We start from the raw sequence: 20,842 nt of genomic DNA, 5'->3' as shown, positions 1-20,842 counted from the left end.
TGGAGAGTTTTTAGAACATCCACCTGTATTCTGTCTGGAGAACACTCAGTTCAAGATTACCACCCCTATGTGAACAATTTATATTCTGTACAGAAGGACATGGAGGAGACTGGGTGACCGGCCTTTGAGAAAAGACGTGCTATTGGGGATTTAGGGTAATTTCTCCTTACACCACTCCTGTGTTCTATAATACGTGTTCTGTTTACTGGTTTGGCCCATGTGAGGAACTGCTTCATAGTGTATTGCTTACCAGTGGCAGAGCTACTGAATTCGCAGTTTAATACAGGAGTCCCTATTAACGCACACCTACGGCAGGGGTAGAAGCCGGTAACCTCGTTCATTTTCTACTCTATTCTTGTTAACGCAGTCTTCTTTCGAAACAAGTCTTCTCTGAGCTTGAAAGATACTGATCATAGGAGATTTTATGTGTAATGTAATAGGCAGTATCATATATTTTTTTAAACACTGCATACCTTTTTCATTTAACCACTCCCTTTGTTCTATTACACCAACCAATAAGATCATTTCTCTTAAGTAAAGCAGAGACCAATGGATTAATAAGAACAGTTATAAAAATGGTATGAGTTGAGGAAGGGAAAGACACCTGTATAAGATCCAGGAAAAGGTGGGGGCAGGGAGGTCCTCAGGTCCAGAGAGAAGGGACGAAGATGTAATCACAAGGCTGAGACTCATCAGGCTCAACAGCACTTTGAAATTAGTAGGGAAACATCCAACTGGGAAGTTAAATCACAAGCAGAGGGAGATGGAGACAGTGGAACACATTCTATTTCAGTGACATTGATATGGAAGGGAAAGGGACAGTTTCTGGAATAATGGTATTATGGAGCCACGTTTTATTGAACTGTTAAGAAAACCTTAATGTGATATTGTATTGAATTATATATTTCGTTTACTTAGGGAGAAGGGTTTAATTGGGTAGGGTTAAACTTTAAACCTTCCCTATCTCTGATCCACACTCCAGACGGTGGCGGAAATGCATCATTAAAGTTGGTTGTCAACCGCCATTTGAAAACCACTGAAGAAGAATCGTAAACGGAAGGGAACCGTAACAATTTTCAAGTTAGCGTTTTTTGTTGTTATTTTGACGTTTATTAACACCCTGGAACTCAATATGCCCCATTGAACTCCACAGCATCGCCTACTTACCCCATATAGTGTTTAATTCGCGTTTGAAACAGGACTTGGTTGATCGATGTTATCTAGGTAACACGGACGTTGACTAGCTAGCTGCTAACAATGGCTAACTGTATGGCTTTTCACACGCAAATAGCCTCCATCATGGAGGTGTTAGCGAATGCAGCCGTGGCAGAAGTCTGTAAACTCGTAGACGACGACTATGCAGTGTTTCGTTTGGAAATAACTCAAAGCCAGAAAGAAAACAGGTCATTGCGGAGGAAACTACAGCTACTGGAACTGAAGGTGGCACGGGACCGCGTCCTCACCAGTCGCCCCAGTAGTGTCAAGATCCTCGACCGGTGCAGAGGAATGACAAGCGGTACATTTTGCAGAAGGTGGAGGCTGCGGGCCGGTCTCCCCGTTCACATCTGCGCATGTGTAACTTTAGATGTGTTAACCAGAATTCGGTCTTGATCATTATTTGGATATTAGGCAATACTTCTGATTACTTAGCTAACTTGCAGAAAGACACTATCATGTTCTAACCATTCTTGATTTACTGCATTTCCCATTATTTACTCATTGATTATGTTCCATGCATTATATTGTTTTCAATCTATAAATATCATATCAAGAAGTTATGCGAAGTGTTATCTTACATCCTTGCCAATTCTAGACAGTGTCAAAACTGTCAATAGTGTACAATATACCATTGCGCATTGACAGTACCTAACCACCTCTTTCCCCCCAATCGCTCTCTCAGGTGAAGGACATCTTACTGGAGGCCACGGGAGCTTTGTGAAGCCAGCAGGACACAATACATGGAGAGATGACCAACCAATCACTGTTGATGAGGGGAGTGGAACCTCAACCCAGCACGTTATTGTGATAGAGGTTAGTGTAATAGTATTACGTCAGAAAATAAAATGTGGACAGTTTATTTCAGGAAGACTCCCCTCAGCTATTTACTTGCTTACATGGACATACTTATTTATCTGCCATAGGGGAGCTTGTGAGACTTCCTTATGACATTGTTATCAAATTCTACTCATGTACTGGTAATAACCTCCCCTCTTCTTATGTCAGTCTGCAGATGCAGAGGCTGCAAGTTCTGGGGTCAAGCAGGAGAGGTGTGTAGGAGAGGAGGACCCAAGACACAGCAAAGACATCCAGACTGGAGCGGCTGGAAAGCACCTTGTAGCCACCAAGGACCTTGCCACCACCACCGTGCCCCAGGCCTGGACCCAACCCAGCATCACAGAGGTCAGTGGAACGCCGAAGGCCGCCCTCAAGTCAGAGATGGACACCGAGATATTAATTGTAACACAAAGGCTCTTACACACAGGATCTGACCACAGATCAGACCCAGAGAGACTGGGGCTGGGGAGACTGGGCTGTCCTCCTGCTCCCAGCTCAGAGTATTTACCGGTATTTCACCAGAGCCAGAAGACAGTTCATTCCCGTGGAGATGGTGATGCGTTAGACACTGGTGGTGATGATCCGTCTTGTTCTTACACCACAGAGATGGAACCTGGCAACATATCCTTGGGTTTAGAGACACAGACTGATCTGTCCAGAGGGGACTGGAACCGGTACAGTAGTAGTGTATACTCTGAAGGGTGCCTAGATAAGAAAGGGGAGGTTATAGTGGTAGATGAAGTGACTGTGAAAGTGGAGGGTGATGCTTCTCCCATATGGAATGCAGATAGTCACCTAGGAGACGGACACTCACAGGGCAGAGATTTCTTAGATTACAGGGGAAGCTTAGAGACAAATCTAAATGTTGCCTCCCACTCCCCTTTACACACATTCAGGGATCACAATCCTGCGTCCACATTAATGCCACCTTTCGCTTTACACAGCCATGTCCTTTCCGATCAGGTATTGAACTCAAACGACAGGGCTAGAGTCCCGGCTCAGGGAGTGGGAGCCACATCAGGCAATGGTAAAGAGAAACGGTTCCTATGCATGTTCTGTAACAAAGGATTCAGCTGCCCCCAAAAGCTAGAGATCCACCAGAGGGTCCACACAGGGGTAAAACCCTTCAGCTGTACCCAGTGTCATATGCACTTTTCTGTGGCTGGAAACCTGAAGAGGCACCAGAGGGTCCATACAGGGGTGAAACCTTTCAGCTGTACCCAGTGTCAAATGCACTTTGCTCAGGCTGGTGACCTGAAGAGGCACGAGAGGGTCCACACAGGGGAGAAACCCTTCAGCTGCCCCCAGTGTGAGAAGAGGTTCTCCCGTCAGCACCAGCTGAAGATGCACCTGAAGGTCCACACGGGAGAGAGGTCGTTCGCCTGTACACACTGCAGGAAGAGGTTCTCAGAGAGGAGCTACCTCAGGATACACCAGCAGAAAAACCATTCCACTCAATAACATAGAAAGTAACCATTCCATTTAATAGCTTCTGACGAAGATGCATTTATTGTTATCAGCTAAAAAGACCCACAGATGCATTTGGAATAACAAGAGTAACAGATTTCAGTATATATTGCAATAAGGCATAAAATGCATTTGTAAAGTATTCTGACCTCTTGACTTTTTCCACATTTTGTTACTTATTCTAAAATGGATTAAATCAAAACTAATCTATACACAATAATGCATAATGACAAAGCAAAAACATGTTTAGAATTTTTTGCAAATGTATTGTCAGGCCTTTATGGTAGAGTGGCCAGGCGGAAGCCACTCCTCAGTAAAAGGCACATGACAGCCCGCTTGGAGTTTGCCAAAAAGGCACCTAAAGACTCTCAGACCATGAGAAACAAGATTCTCTGGTCTGATGAAACCAAGATTGAACTCTGGCCTGAATGCCAAGCGTCACGTCTGGGGGAAACCTGTCACCATCCTAACGGGGAACCATGGTAGTGGCAGCATCATTCTGTGGGGATGTTTTTCAGCCATCAGGATCAAGAAAGATGAACGGAGCAAAGTACAGAGAGATCCTTGATGAAAAACTGCTCCAGAGCGCCCAGGACCTCGAACTGGGGTGACGGTTCACCTTCCAACAGAACAATGACCCTAAGCACACAGCCAAGACAACACAGGAGTGGCTTTTGGGACAAGTCTCAATGTCCTTGAGTGGCCCAGCCAGAGCCCGGAATTGAATCTGATCAAACATCTCTTGAGAGACCAGGAAATAGCTGTGCAGGGACGCTCCCCATCCAACCTGACAGAGCTTGAGAGAATCTGCAAAGAGAAATGGGAGAAACTCCCCAAATACAAATGTGCCAAGCTTGTACCTTCATACCCAAGAAGACCCGAGGCTGTAATCACTGCCAAAGGTGCTTCAACAAAGTACAGAGTAAAGGGTCTGGATACTTATGTAAATGTGATACGAGGATTTTTTATATAAAGTTTGCAGAAATGTAAAAAAAAAAAAAAAAAAAAAAAAAGGGGGTTGTTTTGTCATTATGGTGTATTGTGTAGATTGAGGGGAAAAAAAAAATTGAATCCGTTTTAGAACAGGGCTGTAGTGTAATAAAATGTGTAAAAAGTAAAGGGGTCTGAATACTTTCTGAATGCATTGTAAGCCTAAAGTCTGTTTCAAATTGTGTTTGTACTGTATAGGCTATATGATGTTCATGAAAGAATATTACATTACTTAAATTCAACTGCTTAATTTTTTTCCCAAGACACTTTTTTAATGAGAAAATGAATGCAGTTAATCAAGTTCATGCTGTTTTTTTTTTGTTGTTGTTGAGACCTGTGTTTTCATATGTTGTATTTAACTTGTTTGTTTAATAAACACAAAAATGGGACTTTTCATTCTGACATTCATTGAGACTCCCTTTAATATAAATCAGATCTGATCTCACCCTATTCTGCTTTTAAAACCAATAACACGGTTCATCACTAGTTAACAGTCAGTCATAATTATTGCTAAACCCCACCTATTTCTACAATTTCTCTTAATTTGATTTTAAATCTAACCATAATACTAACCTCATGCCTTAACTTAAATTAAGACCAAAAAGCAAATGTTTAATTTTCATTCATTTTTATGGTTAATTGTGACTGTGTTAACTATTGATGACAAATATACACTTACTAAATATACCTACACAAACACCTACTGTACATGTCAAAATTGTTTAGTCAGGTTTGTCTGATGACTTGACTTATCATAGCTGACATCTTTACCCACAACATATTTATGTCCACCATGATGGGTTTAATAACAATGAAGTCATTATGTAACTACAGTATAGGACTCAAACGTAGTGGGGATGGGTAAACACTCGATGTTGGAAGTGTGTTTATCTTTGTACGCACCTGAATTTTTGATTCAAACGGGAAACTGGAAAGTGACAAACCGAGCAGCGTTGCAGTTCTTGACACAAACTGGTGCGCCTGGCACCTACTGCCATACCCCGTTCATAGGCACTTTCACCCTCTGAATAGTACACATACACAATCCATGTCTCCGTTGTCTCAAAGCATAAAATGACTTAACACTGATTGAAACAAGTGATGTCAATAAGGGATCAGACTTGACCAGGTGAAAGCTATGATCTCTTTTTGACGTCACATGTTAAATACACTTCAAATCAGTGTAGATGAAGTGGAGGAGACAAGTTAAAGACTCTTTAGTACACATCACATCCGATCTCCCCCTATTCGCATACACCTGACAGTGTTTTATAACCAATATACACTTACTAAATATACCCACTCACAAACAAACACCTACTTTACACGTCAAAATAGTTTAGTCAGATTTGTCTGATGGTGACTTTTGACTATTTCCCCACAACATATTTATGTCCACCATGATGGGTTTAACAACAATGAAGTTATTCTGTAACTACAGTAGGACTCAAACGTAGTGGGGATGGATATACACTGTGTTTATTATCTATGTGTACCTACCTGAGGAGTGTATGTCTGTGTAATTTGTGTCACCTCTCTCTTCAAGGAGGATGAGGAGGTACTGCTGGTGAAGGAGGAGGGCCTTGGGAACCCTGAGGAGACCATGGTCATGGAGGACAACCAGACTACACCACCTCCTGAACCCACAGAGGAACCAGCTGAGCAGCACAGGACCACACACAGTCTCACTGAGGTGAGCCCACTGTGAACTACTGTCTAAATTATATTTGGTCAGGGTCCATATCCACAAAGCCTTTTATTTTTTAATTAACAATGATTTATTTCAAACGTCAGGATTTCCGTTAGGAAAATGTGGCACCGGACAATGTAACCGGGAAGATTTATTTACCGTCCATTTGAGAAAATTACCGGACCCATATGCCGTGGGTGCATAACCCATTAATATCCACCTACGTTGCTCAGAACGACATAAATCACATTTAGATTATGGTAATGCATCTTAACAGAACATGCAACTCATGTAATGAAGCAGCCAAGAAAACAACATTTTAAAACATTTGCCAAAATGCAATTAGTGGGAAAACACCATTGCTAATATGGTTAGGATTGTGGCGTCTGGACAATAAAAGAAAGTTGATATGAAAACCAATAGAAAAGGAGAGAAATGGCATAGTGGTGGGTCCAATAAGAAAAGAAAATGGAAATAAATTAGCCCAAATTATATATACTGAACAAAAATATAAAATTTCTAAACATCTAAAGTGTTGGTCCCATTTTTCATTAGCTAAAATAAATTATTCCAGAAATGTTCCATACGCAAAAAATTAGTTTACATCCCTGTTAGTGAGCATTTCTCCTTTGCCAATATAATCCATCCACCTGACAGGTGTGGCATATCAAGAAGCTGATTAAACAGCATGACCACTACACAGGTTCACATTGTGCTGGGGACAATAAAAGGCCATTCTAAAATGTGCCGTTTTGTCACACAACACAATGCCACAGATGTTTTGAGGGAGCGTGCAATTTGAATTGACAGATTCTAAATTAACCTTATAAGCCACTCCCCTTGCGAGTAAGATGTTAAATGTATTTCTCCATCCCAATCTTTTAACATTTCTTCCATGTCGTGTCCCATTATATGAGTTTCTTGCAACAGGGCTATGACCAATGTTCCCTCAAAAAAAATTGGGCACTGAGCAAATTTCAGGTCTGCTGAGTGCAAGCTTGAGCATTAAAAATTCTGTGCAATTTCCAGCACGCCGGTACTCTGAACACTGAGGCTGTACCTGCTTTAATGGTGCAGTTTAACAGTGGCCTTTTAGGCTACTGTGGCTATTTGATCATAATGTAGACCTACCAGAGTGGCCTACCATCAAAAATAATGGAGAAAATGCATCCCATAACATTTTAACATGTTAATAGCTATTCTATCATTCAGCCTACAGTAGCAGCCAACATTCCATGAGAAAAACATGCAGGGCCTGACATTAACCTGTTTATCCACTATTCCTTCAGACAAGGAGGTGACTGAAAATGTTGTTTGATTTCAAGAAACCACTTTACAAAATAAAAAGCATTATTATTCCCATACCATTATTACAGAGAATCACACAAACGGTGCTACCCTCTGCCTATTGTCTACTTAGCTTATTAGGGCTCCCGAGTGGCGCAGCGGTCTAAGTCACTGCATCTCAGTGCTAGAGGCATCACTACAGACCCTGGCTCGATTCCAGGCTGTATCACAACCGAACGTGATTGGAGTCCCATAGGGCGGCGCACATTTGGCTCAGTGTCGTCCGGGTTAGTCTCGGGGAGCTGCCCTGGCAGCCTCGGGGAGCTGCTGGACATGCAGCTGAGGGAACATTAGCTATGACACATTTGAATTTATTTAGGTAATTAAATATTTGTTTCCTTTTAATGCGATGTGCCATAAACTTCACATTCCATGAAATGATGTTCAATTCAGAAAATGAATTCTGTGTATTGGCCATGAATATTTTTTTTTATATATTCACATCTAAAAAATGTATGGCTGTAGTACCATAGGATGAACCATAGAGTGGGCTCTCATGCCGCGTTAAAAACAACTCGGAACTGGGAACTCGGAAATCTCAGTCTTCCGACTTAAGTGCGTCCAAAGCAATTGGGAACTCTGGGGAAAAAAACTAGCTCTGACTGGGGGAAATCATCGGTCATCCAACCCGGAATTCCAACTCGGGTCTCTTTCTAGAGCTCCGACTTTCCGACCTGAATATCACCGATGTCATGATTTGACCTCATATTTTTTCGAGTTCACAAATTGTTTTGAATGTGGCATCAGAGTTGGAGTGATCTAGGATCCGTTTTTCCTTTAAGATAATAATGAATAAGATTAGTTGGAAAGATCCTAGATCAGCACTCCTACTCTAAGACTCTTTGTGAATAAGGACCCAGGTCTTGATTTATTTTGTATTAAGTGTGGTACCATGCCTTTGAATTATCAAACCATTAAAAGGGAAGTTAGAGGTAATTTTGTGAACCAGTGCTAACTAGCTGGAAGTCTTCCGGTACAGCTAGCAAGCTAGTTAGCATTGGTTCGCTGAATTACCTGTTAACTGCCTGCATACTGGACGCAGAGACAATAATGGTATCCACGAGTTCATCTGATTCATCTCTTTAAAGAGTGTCACGTAATCAAATCAACTAACAGGTTTGCATCGTATCAAGTCAACTAACATGTTTGCATAGTACTCATGGCAATCCCTCATTGCTCAATCAGAAGATTCTCCATAGCAGGGTGCTCATATCAGATTTCTTGATCCAACATCCTCTCACTATCTCTTACAGTCAGTAGACATGGAGAATGGGAAGCCTGATCTGCTGATAGTCAAAGTGGAGACAATAGAAGACGAACCAGAGAGCATTGATCTGCTGAGTGGACTAAAAATGGGGGAGCAAGGTAAGAGAGAAATACATATAGCCTACACACAGTGCAGATCTTCAATGGGAATAGTGATGCATCTGGTTATCATTTTCTTCATTTATAAAATACAATCAATACAACTTATGTTCACACACATAATTTATGTACTTGACCAGGACATTGACTCAAACTCCATATTTAGAGTTTTCTCTGCCATGTTTGTAAATGTCTATTTTGTAACTTCTTCCTGCAGGTGGTTGGCTGGAGCCTAACAAGGGAGACTGGGCAGCCATCTTGGAATCCCAGACGGGCGCAGCCAAGGACCCAGGGGACCACATCACTGAGCAGGGCGAGATAGTGGAGGTCAGTGGATGGTACAGCGTCCTCAACTCTGGGCTGGGGAACAACACTATTAGCCACAACCCCCCAAAATATTCCTAGTAGTGTACACACAATACCCCATAATGCCAAAGTGAAAACAGGTTTTTAGAAATCTTTGTAAATTTAATACAAATAAAAAACAGATACCTTATTTATATAAGTATTCAAACCCTTTGCTATTAGACTTGAAATTGAGCTCAGGTGCATTCTGTTTCCATTAACTTCTCTAGGGTAGGAATTTTGGATGAAAAGCGTGCCCAAATTAAACTGCCTTCTACTCAGGCCCAGAAGATAGGATATGCATATAATTTGTAGATTTGGATAGAAAACACTCTAAAGTTTCCAAAACTGTTAAAATAGTGTCTGTGAGTATAACAGAACTGATTTGGCAGAAAATCTGAGAAAAATCCATTCAGGAAGTAGGATTTTTTGTTGTGGTTGTAGTTTTCTATTCAATACAGTATCCATTGACTTAGGACTCAAATTGCAGTTCCTATGCCTTCCACTAGATGTCAACAGTCTTTAGAAATTTCAGTTTCAGGCTTGTATTCTGAAATATTAGGGAGTAAGAGCAGTCTGAATGAGTGTACCCTGCTGTGTCACAGAGCTTTTTCATGCGCGTGACCGAGAGAGTGCCTTTCTTGTTTACCTTTTATATTGACGACGTTATTGTCTGGTTGAAATATTAGCGATTATTTAGGCTAAAAACAACCTGAGGATTGAATATAAACATTGTTTGACATGTTTCTATGAACTTTACGGATACAATTTGGATTTTTTGTCTGCCTGTCGTGACTGCGTTTGAGCCTGTGGATTACTGAAGAAAACGCGCAAACAAAACAGAGGTTTTTGGATATAAAGAGAGACTTTATTGAACAAAAGGAACATTTATTGAATAAATGTTTGCCAAAAAGGCACCTAAAGACTCTGACCATAAGAAACAAGATTCTCTGCTCTGATGAAACCAAGATTGAACTCTTTGGCCTAAATGCCAAGAGTCACGTCTGGAGGAAACCTGGCACCATCCCTACGGTGAAGCATGGTGGTGGCAGCATCATTCTGTGGGGATGTTTTTCAGCGGCAGTGACTGGGAGACTAGTCAGGATCGAGGGAAAGATGAACAGAGCAAAGTACAGAGAGAGCCTTGATGAAAACCTGCTCCAGAGCGCTCAGGACCTCAGACTGGGTCGACAGTTCACCTTCCAACAGGACAACGACCCTAAGCACACAGCCAACATGAGTGGCTTCGGGACAAGTCTCTGAATGTCCTTGAGTGGCCCAGCCAGAGCCCGGACTTGAACCCGATCTAAAATAGCTGTGCAGCGACGCTCCCCATCCAACCTGACCAAGCTTGAGAGGATCTGCAGAGAAGAATGGGAGAAACTCCCCAAATACAGGTGTGCCAGGCTTAAAGCATCATATCCAAGAGGCTGTAATCGCTGCCAACGGTGCTTCAACAAAGTACTGAGTAAAGGGTCTGAATACTTAGGTAAATGTGATATTTCAGTTTTTTTTAAATAAATTAACAAAAATGTCTTAACCTGTTTTTGCTTTGTCATTATGGGGTCTTGTGTGTAGATTGATGAGGGAAAAAAACATGTTAGAATAAGGCTGTAACCTAACAATGTGGAAAAAGTCAAGGGATCTGAATACTTTCCGAAGGCACTGTGTTCCCTACAGGTTATATCCGTTCAGACCCCAGTCTTACCTACAGTTGAAGTTGCAAGTTTGCATACACTTAGGTTGGAGTCATTAAAACTCGTTTTTCAACCACTCCACAGATTTCTTGTTAACAAACTATAGTTTTGGCAAGTCGGTTAGGACATCTACTTTGTGCATGACACAAGTAATTTTTCCAACAATTGTTTACAGTCAGATTATTTCACTTATAATTCACTGTGTCACAATTCTAGTGGGCCAGAAGTTTACATACACTAAGTTGGCTTTGCCTTTAACCTCTAATGACTCCCCATCCCGTTGTCATCAACTGACACTAATTAGCATAACGCAACAGACATAAATATTACTAGAAAATATTCCTATTCATGAAAATCACAAGTGAAATATATTGAGACACAGCTTAGCCTTTTGTTAATCACCCTGTCATCTCAGATTTTCAAAATATGCCTTACAGCCAAAGCTAGACAAGCATTTGTGTAAGTTTATCGATAGCCTAGCATAGCATTTTGTCCAGCTAGCAGCAGGTAACTTGGTCACGGAAATCAGAAAAGCAATCAAATTAAATCGTTTACCTTTGATGAGCTTCAGATGTTTTCACTCACGAGACTCCCAGTTAGATAGCAAATGTTCCCTTTTTTCAAAAATATTATTTTTGTAGGCGAAATAGCTTTGTTTGTTTTTCACGTTTGGCTGAGAAATCGCCCGGAAATTGCAGTCATGAAAACGGCGAAAAATATTCAAAATTAGCTCCATAATATCGACAGAAACATGGCAAACGTTGTTTATAATCAATCCTCAAGGTGTTTTTCAAATATCTATTCGATAATATATCCATCGGGACAATTAGTTTTTCAGTAGGACCGATTGGAGTAATGGCTACCTCTGTATTTTACGAGAGAATCTCTCTGGGCGCATCAGGTGACCACTTGCGCAATGTAGCCGCCTACGGGTATTCTTCAACATAAATGCGTAAAACTACGTCACAATGCTGTAGACACCTTCGGGAATACGGAGAAAGAGTAATCTGGTTGATAGCCCATTCACTGCTCAATAGGGACGCATTGGAACGCAGCGCTTTCAAAACATGAGGCACTTCCGGATTGGATTTTTCTCAGGCTTTCGCCTGCAACATCAGTTCTGTTATACTCACAGACAATATTTTTACAGTTTTGGAAACTTTAGAGTGTTTTCTATCCTAAGCTGTCAATTATATGCATATTCTAGCATCTTGTCCTGACAAAATATCCCGTTTACTACGGGAACGTTTTTTTTTTTCAAAAATGAAAATACTGCCCCCTAGTCACAAAAGGTTTTAAACAACTTGATAAATTCCAGAAAATGATGTCATGGCTTTAGAAGCTTCTGATAGGCTAATTGACATAATTTGAGTCAATTGGAGGTGGATGTATTTCAAGGCCTACCTTCAAGCTCAGTGTCTCTTTGCTTGACATCATAGGAAAATCAAAAGAAATCAGCCAAGAGCTCAGAAAAATTATTGTAGACCTCCACAAGTCTGGTTCATCCTTGGGAGTAATTTCCAAACGACTGAAGGTACCACGTTCATATGTATAAACAATAGTACGCAAGTATAAACACCACGGGACCACACAGCCGTCACACCGCTCAGGAAGGAGACGCGTTCTGTCCACTAGAGATTAACGTACTTTGGTGCAAAAAGTGCAAATCAATCCCAGAACAACAGCAAAGGACCTTGTGAATATGCTGGAGGAAACAGGCACAAAATAATCTATATCCACAGTCAAGCAAGCCCTATATCAACATAACCTAAAAGGCCGCTCGGCAAGGAAGAAGCCACTGCTCCAAAACCGCCATAAAAAAAGCCAGACTACAGTTTGCAACTGCACATGGGGACAAAGATCGTACTTTTTGGAGAAATGTCCTCTGGTCTGATGAAACAAAAATAAAACTTTTTGGCCATAATGACCATCGTTACATTTGGAGGGAAAATGAGGACGCTTGCAAGCTGAAGAACACCATCCCAACCGTGAAGCACAGGGGTGGCAGCATCATGTTGTGGTGGTGCTTTGCTGCAAGAGGGACTGGTGCACTTCACAAAATAGATGGCATCATGAGCCTGGAAAATGATGTGGCTATATTGAAGCAACATCTCAAGACATCAGTCAGGAAGTTAAAGCTTGGTCGCAAATGGGTCTTCCAAATGGACAATGACCCCAAGCATACTTCCAAAGTTGTGGCAAAATGGCTAAAGGACAACAAAGTCCAGGCATTAGAGTGGCCATCACAAAGCCCTGACCTCAATCCCATAGAAAATGAGTGTGCAGAACTGATAAAGCGTGCGCGAGCAAGGAGGCCTACAAACCTGACTTAGTTACACCAGCTCTGTCAGGAGGAATGGGCCAAAATTCACCCAACTTATTGTGGAAAGCTTGTGTAAGGATACCTGAAATGTTTGACCCAAGTTAAACAATTTAAAGGCAATGCTACCAAATACTACTTGAGTGTATGTAAACTTCTGAGCCACTGGGAATGTGATGAAAGAAATAAAAGCTGAAATAAATCGTTCTCTACTATTATTCTGACATTTCACATTCTTAAAATGAAGTGGTGATCCTAACTGACCTAAGACAGGGAATTTTTACGAGGATTATATATCAGGAATTGTGAAAAAGAGTTTAAATGTATTTGGCTAAGGTGTATGTAAACTTCCGACTTCAACTGTACCTACACGTCTATGTCAAAGATAATAAAACAAAAACACTATAGTACTACAGTATTTTATATTATAGTTAACTGTGTATACTACAGGAAATACTACAGTAAAGTCAGCAAAAACACTACAGTGAATACTATAGTATTTAGTTTAGTTTAGTTTATTTTTTTATTTTTACAGGGACAGTGCACATTAATCAACGTTTCAGTAAAAGTGCCGGTTTTAGCCAGCCGGCTAATTTTCAACCGCAGTCCCTGGGCAGGTTATTAAAAACAATTACAATATAGACAATAGCAGCATAGAACAAGCAAGACATAGCAACATAGGACAAGCAAGACATAGCATACAGACAGAGCAGCATAGGACAAGCAAGACGTAGCATACAGACAGAGCAACATAAAACAAAAAGCAGCAAGACAAAATTCATAAAAGCAACAAAGTGTTTCCACACCTCACAAGCTACAGACAACAGACAACATGGAAAGCGGCAACACACAGCTAGGGACCATGTTCACAAATCTGATTGACCTTTAGCCATGTCTTCAAGCATTTTGTGAAAGTGTGATATGTGGTGCAGTTATGTGTGTCTGATGGCAGTGTATTCCAGACATGGGAAGCTCTCACAGAGAATGCAGATTTAGTAAAGGTGCTTTTCCTTAGGGGAACTATACAGTCACCTCTCATGGCAGACCTTGTGGATCTGCTGCCATATGTCTGGGTTTTCTGTTTAACAAAAATATTGAGTGGAGGGGGAGCCAGGCCATTACGGATCTTGAATACAAGACATGCGTCGGTGTATTGCACAAGATTTTCCCAACTCAAGAGCTCATGCTTTCTAAGAATGTGACAATGATGATGGCTATTGGGCTTCCTATCAAGCACTTTGAGAGCCTGTTTGTAGACAGACTGAATAGGTTTTAATGTTGTACAGCAAGCTTGGGCCCAACTAGTCAAGCAGTATTTTAAGTGGGGGAGTATCATAGATTTGAAGTACAGTTTTGCTACCTCTGTAGTCAAACAATTTCGTATAAATCGGAAATTAGCTAGGTTGAATTTGGTTATTTGAATTACCTTTTTCACATGCTTTTTAAAAGAGAGGTTGGAATCAAGTATGATGCCAAGGTACTTAAAATCGGATACCACCTGGAGCTTCTCCCCTGACACATAGACATCTGGCTCAGTAGCATCTGTGAAGAACATGCAAACAGTTTTTTTCACATTGAGATGCAAACACGAGTCACCGAGCCACTTTGTAACCTGGACCATTACAGTAGTGAGTTCTTGTGCAGCTTGTTGTTTGCTCTTTGCATGCACATATATCACTGTATCATCTGCATACATTTGAACTTCAGACCCAGTACAGACAGAAGGCAGATCATTAATGTACAGGCTGAACAGGAGGGGCCCCAGTATTGACCCTTGGGGCACGCCCACATCATAGCTACGAGTGGGCGACAGCTCATTGCTCACTCTGACACACTGAGTTCTGCCTTCAAGGTATGATTTTATCCATCTCAAGGCATCAGGGGAAAAGTTGAACTTGGACAATTTTGTGATGAGAATCTCATGGTTAACAGTATCAAAAGCCTTCCTTAGGTCCAGAAACACAGCCCCAACAGCACCCCCTTTGTCCATCTTGGACTTCACATTTTCCAGAAGAAAGCAGTTGGCCGTTTCTGTGGAGTGTTTCGCTCTGAAGCCAAACTGCATGGAGTGTAATGTGAAGGGGCTGTTGTTGATTTATTACCATACTATAGTACTTTTTCATGTGGGGACCAGGATGAGACATAGATTTGGTCCGTGGGGACGGGGAGGTGTCCGTATGCAGCTGGAGAGAACAGACTTGGCTTGCTCCTTCCTGCTCCTATAGTTGTGATTCAGAGAGAATGATGGCGCCCCAACAGGTGCTGCCTTCAGCCTGCCTTCTATAGGATCTATCAACTGGAACATGGATCCTGGGACAACACAGACACTCCCTGGTCTTTGTCCTCCTCACACTCTCCTAATGTTATACCAGATCTCAGACAATGCCAGTGCCTCAACACTAAATGGCTACACAAGTCCATAGACAAATGACAGTAGTAGAGACGTAAATCAGTAAAGGTGACAGCGCCAAAGACAAGCACTTCCCGTGTTCATTCTGTGAGAAAGCCTTCAGTTTCCCCAAACAGGTGGAGATCCACCAGAATGCACACGGGGAGAACCGTTCAGCTGCCACCTGTGCTGGGACAGTTTTTCCGACTTGTTCAACCTGGAGAGGCACCAGAGGGTCCGCACGGGAGAAACCCTACAGCTGCCCCCAATCTGATAATAGGTTCCCCCACCAACACTAGCTGAAGATGCACCTGAAGGTCCACACTGGAGAGAGACCGTTTGCCTGTACTCACTGCAGGAAGAGTTTCTCAGAGAGGAGCTACCTCAGGATACACCAGCAGAAAATGCACACGGCCCATGAGTATAGTGACATGTAATGTAGTACTAGTTAGTACATTCTGTCATTTTGGATGTAGAGGGAACTGGATGAGAAGAAATGAGGAAATAATGAGTATGATGAGGCAGAGTAGATGATAAGGTGATGGTGGTTGTGATGGTGTCTGTAAAAATGATTCACAAATGAAAGTGACACTGTGTCCCTATAGGTCGATACCTTTATAATGGTGAAATGATCGTGCCTTAAAGGCTCAGTGCAGTCAAAAACGTGAGATATTTAGATATATTTTCTCACTGAGGTTCGAATAATAATTGGGAAAATTATAATACCCTTTTAGTGTAAGAGCTGTTTTGGTGGGATAGAGTTTTGGCCCTGTCTGGTGACAGCACCAGGTGGTAAATTAGTGTATAGACCAATAAGAGAGCGCCAAACCTCTCTGCCAACAACAGCTAGTTTTCCCCTCACCACTCCCAGACGGTCCTAGTTCAATTCTTGCTTGAGAAATTGCTCTTTGCTAAGAAGCTATTTTTGTTTCTTTTTGACCTTTTGAAAACAATCACACTAAGGTACTTAGTTGTTAACCAGAAATGATTAGATACTGAGATAAAAAAAACAGCTGCATTGGACCTTTAATTAATGTTCACTGGACATAAAGTAGTGACGCTGTGTGTAATGTCATGTTGAACCTTTTCCAAACTATTCCAAAATTAATTTTATCTAAGAGAAGTTAGCAGATTTACATGTGTTACCATAGTGAATAAAGTTATTCTACTTCACATGTATCGTTTTGTGTAATAAAAGTACAACATTATGTGAGTGTATGACCATTTTGTTGAATTTAAATACAAAATTTACTCTGTGCTGACTGACTTGGTTATTTTTGTATTATTGCCGGGACTGAGTTTCTCTTATCTCAGTCGAACCAAAACATTTTACTTAATTCTTGAATCAACACGTGGACTTTTTTTTTTATAGTAAACTTGAATGGGTCAATATTGTTAGGTCCTTAAATCACAGTGTTAAAGATAGGCTTGACTGTGGTTAACATTTTATAATATCATGTTTCTGTGTGAACAGCAAAAAGTTTCTTATATAAACATTTATGTTCTTCTGTACAATTTGTGTTTATAGTCTGCAGTCCATGAGGACCTGCTGATGTCCGGTGTTGCTGACGGGAGAGACTGGACCTCTGTAGCGGCTGGTCACAAACCCTGGCCCCGGATCAGGACCCTGGATCAGGAGCTGTCACTGTTCCTTCCCGAGTCGCAACTAGGACCAAACCAAGAGGGACAGAGACTCCACCACCACACAGAACACAAGCAGTGGACAGGTGGACTGAACAACCTCAGTCCTGGTGGTCATCAGAGAGACAGAGGCTCCAGTCAGGGATCCAGTCTGCAGCCCAGACCCTTCTCTTCACAGTCTCAGTGCAGGGATGAAGCAGGGCCTGGGCCTGATAGAGACAGACCCTCCTGTTCCTATGATACCAACACCACAGTATCCATGATGAACAGAGCAGGTCACCCTGGGCGTCAGCCTTCACAAAGCGTGGTGGGAGACCCCCCTGGTGGTGGTCTTTCAGGAAGTCTGTCTTCAGGGTCTTGTCTAATGCCTGGTGACTGGGTTCATAGAAAGCCTGGGTCTAGCCTTCCTCAGCTACCTCATGGTTACCCCACAAATACAGACAGGGTCAGGATGGACGTTCACCACGAGAAGTACCTAGCCTATAACACAGCGCACAATCCCAACAACATTCAAACAATGGCTAGAGGTCAAGGAGGGAGCTCAAAGACTAACCACCTGAGGGCAGTGGCTCCTGCTTCTACCTCCTCTGTTGTCATTGGGTCACAACGTGGGAGGCCGAGCATTAGGACGGACGCCGACAAGCCATACGCCTGCCTCACCTGTGGGAAGCGTTTCGCTGAGGCAAACTATGTGAAGAAGCACCAGACTGTTCACACCAAGGAGAGGCCCTTTAAGTGTAAGCTGTGTTACAAGAGCTTCTCCTTCCAGAATAACCTTATCAGACACAGGAGTGTCCACAATGGGAAGAAATCATAGAAGTGTATGAGTTTTACGCAGGGGATATCTGGGAACCATTGTTTAGCTGACATACACTACATGACCAGTATGTGGACACCCCTTCAAATTGGTGACAGGTGTTTACAATCGAGCACACAGACATGCAATCTCCAAAGACAAACATTGGCAGTAGAATGGCCCATACTGAAGAGCTCAGTGACCTTCAACATGGCACCATCATAGGATGCCTCCGTTCCAAGAAGTCAGTTCATCACGTTTCTGCCCTGCTAGAGCTGCCCCGGTCAACTGTAAGTGCTGTGATTGTGAAGTGGAAATGTCTAGGAGCAACAACAGCTCAGCCACGAAGTAGTAGGCCACACAAGCTCACAGAACGGGACTGGCGAGTGCTGAAGATCGTAGCTCATAAAAATTGTCTGTCTGTCTGTTGCAACACTCACTACCGAATTCCAGACTGCATCTGGAAGGAAGAATGTCGGCACAAAAACTGTTTGTCAGGAGCTTCATGATATGGGTTTCCATGGCTGAGCAGCCGCACACCAGCCTAAGATCACCATACACAATGCCAAGCGTCGGCTGGAGTGGTGTAAAGCACGCCGCCATTGGACTCTGGAGCAGTGGAAATGCGTTCTCTGGAGTGATTAATCTGGCAGTCCAATGGATGAATCTGGGTTTTGCGGATGCAGGGAGAACGCTACCTGCCCGAATGCATAGTGCCAACTGTAAAGTTTGGTGGAGGGGGAATAATGGTCTGGGGCTGTTTATGGTTTGGGCTCCTTAGTTCCAGTGAAGGGAAATCTTAACGCTACAGCATGCAATGACATTGTAGACAATTATGTGCTTTGTGGCAACAGTTTGTGGAAGGCTCTTTCCTGTTTCAGCATTACAATACCCCTGTGCACAAAGCGAGGTCCATACAGAAATGGTTTGTCTCGATCGGTGTGGAAGAACTTGACAGGCCTGCACAGATCCCTGACCTCAACACCTTTGGGATGAATTGGAACACCGATTGCGAGCCAGGCCTAATCGCCCAACATAGGTACAGGACCTCACTAATGCTTTTGTGGCTGAATGGAAGAAAGTCCCTGCAGCAATGTCCCAACATCTAGTGGAAAAGCCTTCCCAGGAGAGTGGAGGCTGTTATAGCAGCAAAGGGGGGGACCAACTCCATATGAATGCCCATGATTTTCGATTGAGATGTTCAACAAGCAGGTGTCCACATATTTTTGGTAATGTAGTGTATTATAGTTATGTGTAGTGTATTGGGGTAAGAGGGTTTTTTGGATTACTAGGTCCCTCGTTTGAGCCTCTGGGTACACTCATATTCTTACATGATACAGACTTGTTTGGTGTGCTAGCATAGCCAAAACACTGTCATTGAAGTGTAACACAACATATCCCCTCTGAATTTGGTTTTGCCTATGTTCTATTCAAAACAAATATAATGTCTCCCCCCCAACATTATTCGGCATAATCAGGTGGTACCTGTTCCTTTATGTACTAAAAAAATAGATGATCAAATCTGTTAATACATGAGAAATCATGTTGTCATGCCCTTTTTATTTGCCTGTGTATCATTTAGAATAAAAATTGGCCTCGGCTTCCTTCGAACCTATAGGTTTCTGTCCTTGACACTGATGGGATCTAACCAGCCATTCTTATTAGGTCATTTACTGTAATTTTTCCACCACATTTGTAGTGAAAGAAAGTGACCTGTCAGCCATATTGGCACTCCCTAGTATGAATGAACGGAATCCTACAGTATTTCAATTACATGTATTACTTCCTTTTTTTTGTGGGGAGAGTAACATTAGTCACCTGAAAAAAATATACTTCAGGAAGATGCTATATTTTTGTTTTAACTCACATATTCATTTAAAAGTATGAATTAAGGGGTCTGTAATATACAAAACGTGGCAAAAATGAATGTAGATAATAATACATATTTCTATAGCTTCCAAAATATTTTTTACAATGAAGGAGGCACGGTGCCTTCAACATGACAGGTAGCCTAGTGGTTAGAGCGTTTGGCCAGTGAACGAAAGGTTGCAAGATCGAGTTAAAAATCTGTCATTCTGCCCCTGAACAAGGCAGTTAGGCCGTCATTGTAAATAAGAATTTGTTCTTAATTGACATGCCTAGTTAAAGGTTAAAAATAAATTAATAAACACAGTATTCTTTTTTATTTTTTTATTTCACCTTTATTTAACCAGGTAGGCAAGTTGAGAACAAGTTCTCATTTGCAACTGCGACCTGGCCAAGATAAGGCATAGCAGTGTGAACAGACAACACAGAGTTACACATGGAGTAAACAATTAACAAGTCAATAACACAGTAGAAAAAAGGGGAGTCTATATATACATTGTGTGCAAAAGGCATGAGAAGGTAGGCAAATAATTACAATTATGCAGATTAACACTGGAGTGATAAATGATCAGATGGTTATGTACAGGTAGAGATATTGGTGTGCAAAAGAGCAGAAAAATAAATAAATAAAAACAGTATGGGGATGAGGTAGGTGAAAATGGGTGGGCTATTTACCAGTAGACTATGTACAGCTGCAGCGATCGGTTAGCTGCTCAGATAGCAGATGTTTGAAGTTGGTGAGGGAGATAAAAGTCTCCAACTTCAGCGATTTTTGCAATTCGTTCCAGTCACAGGCAGCAGAGAACTGGAACGAAAGGCGGCCAAATGAGGTGTTGGCTTTAGGGATGATTCTAGAGTTCGTTCGTAAATTTAG

At 42.0% G+C, this 20,842-nt stretch overlaps 1 protein-coding gene across 1 annotated transcript; it reads left to right on the top strand.

Moving 5' to 3' along the window:
- The first annotated feature begins 1,011 nt into the window (after window positions 1-1,011).
- LOC139374827 (uncharacterized) lies at window positions 1,012-20,275 on the top strand. Its single transcript, XM_071115974.1, has 7 exons — window positions 1,012-1,516; window positions 1,901-2,031; window positions 2,224-2,400; window positions 6,059-6,205; window positions 8,803-8,914; window positions 9,132-9,241; window positions 17,194-20,275. The coding sequence occupies exons 1-7, from the start codon at window positions 1,258-1,260 to the stop codon at window positions 18,121-18,123; spliced, it is 1,866 nt and encodes a 621-aa protein (XP_070972075.1). The 5' UTR covers window positions 1,012-1,257; the 3' UTR covers window positions 18,124-20,275.
- The last annotated feature ends 567 nt before the right edge of the window (window positions 20,276-20,842 follow it).

The sequence above is a fragment of the Oncorhynchus clarkii genome, chromosome 19, assembly GCF_045791955.1.
Source record: "Oncorhynchus clarkii lewisi isolate Uvic-CL-2024 chromosome 19, UVic_Ocla_1.0, whole genome shotgun sequence".
Taxonomy (NCBI): domain Eukaryota; kingdom Metazoa; phylum Chordata; class Actinopteri; order Salmoniformes; family Salmonidae; genus Oncorhynchus; species Oncorhynchus clarkii.
The sequence above is the reverse complement of the archived record's forward strand: the minus strand, read 5'-3'. Positions and strand labels throughout refer to the sequence as shown.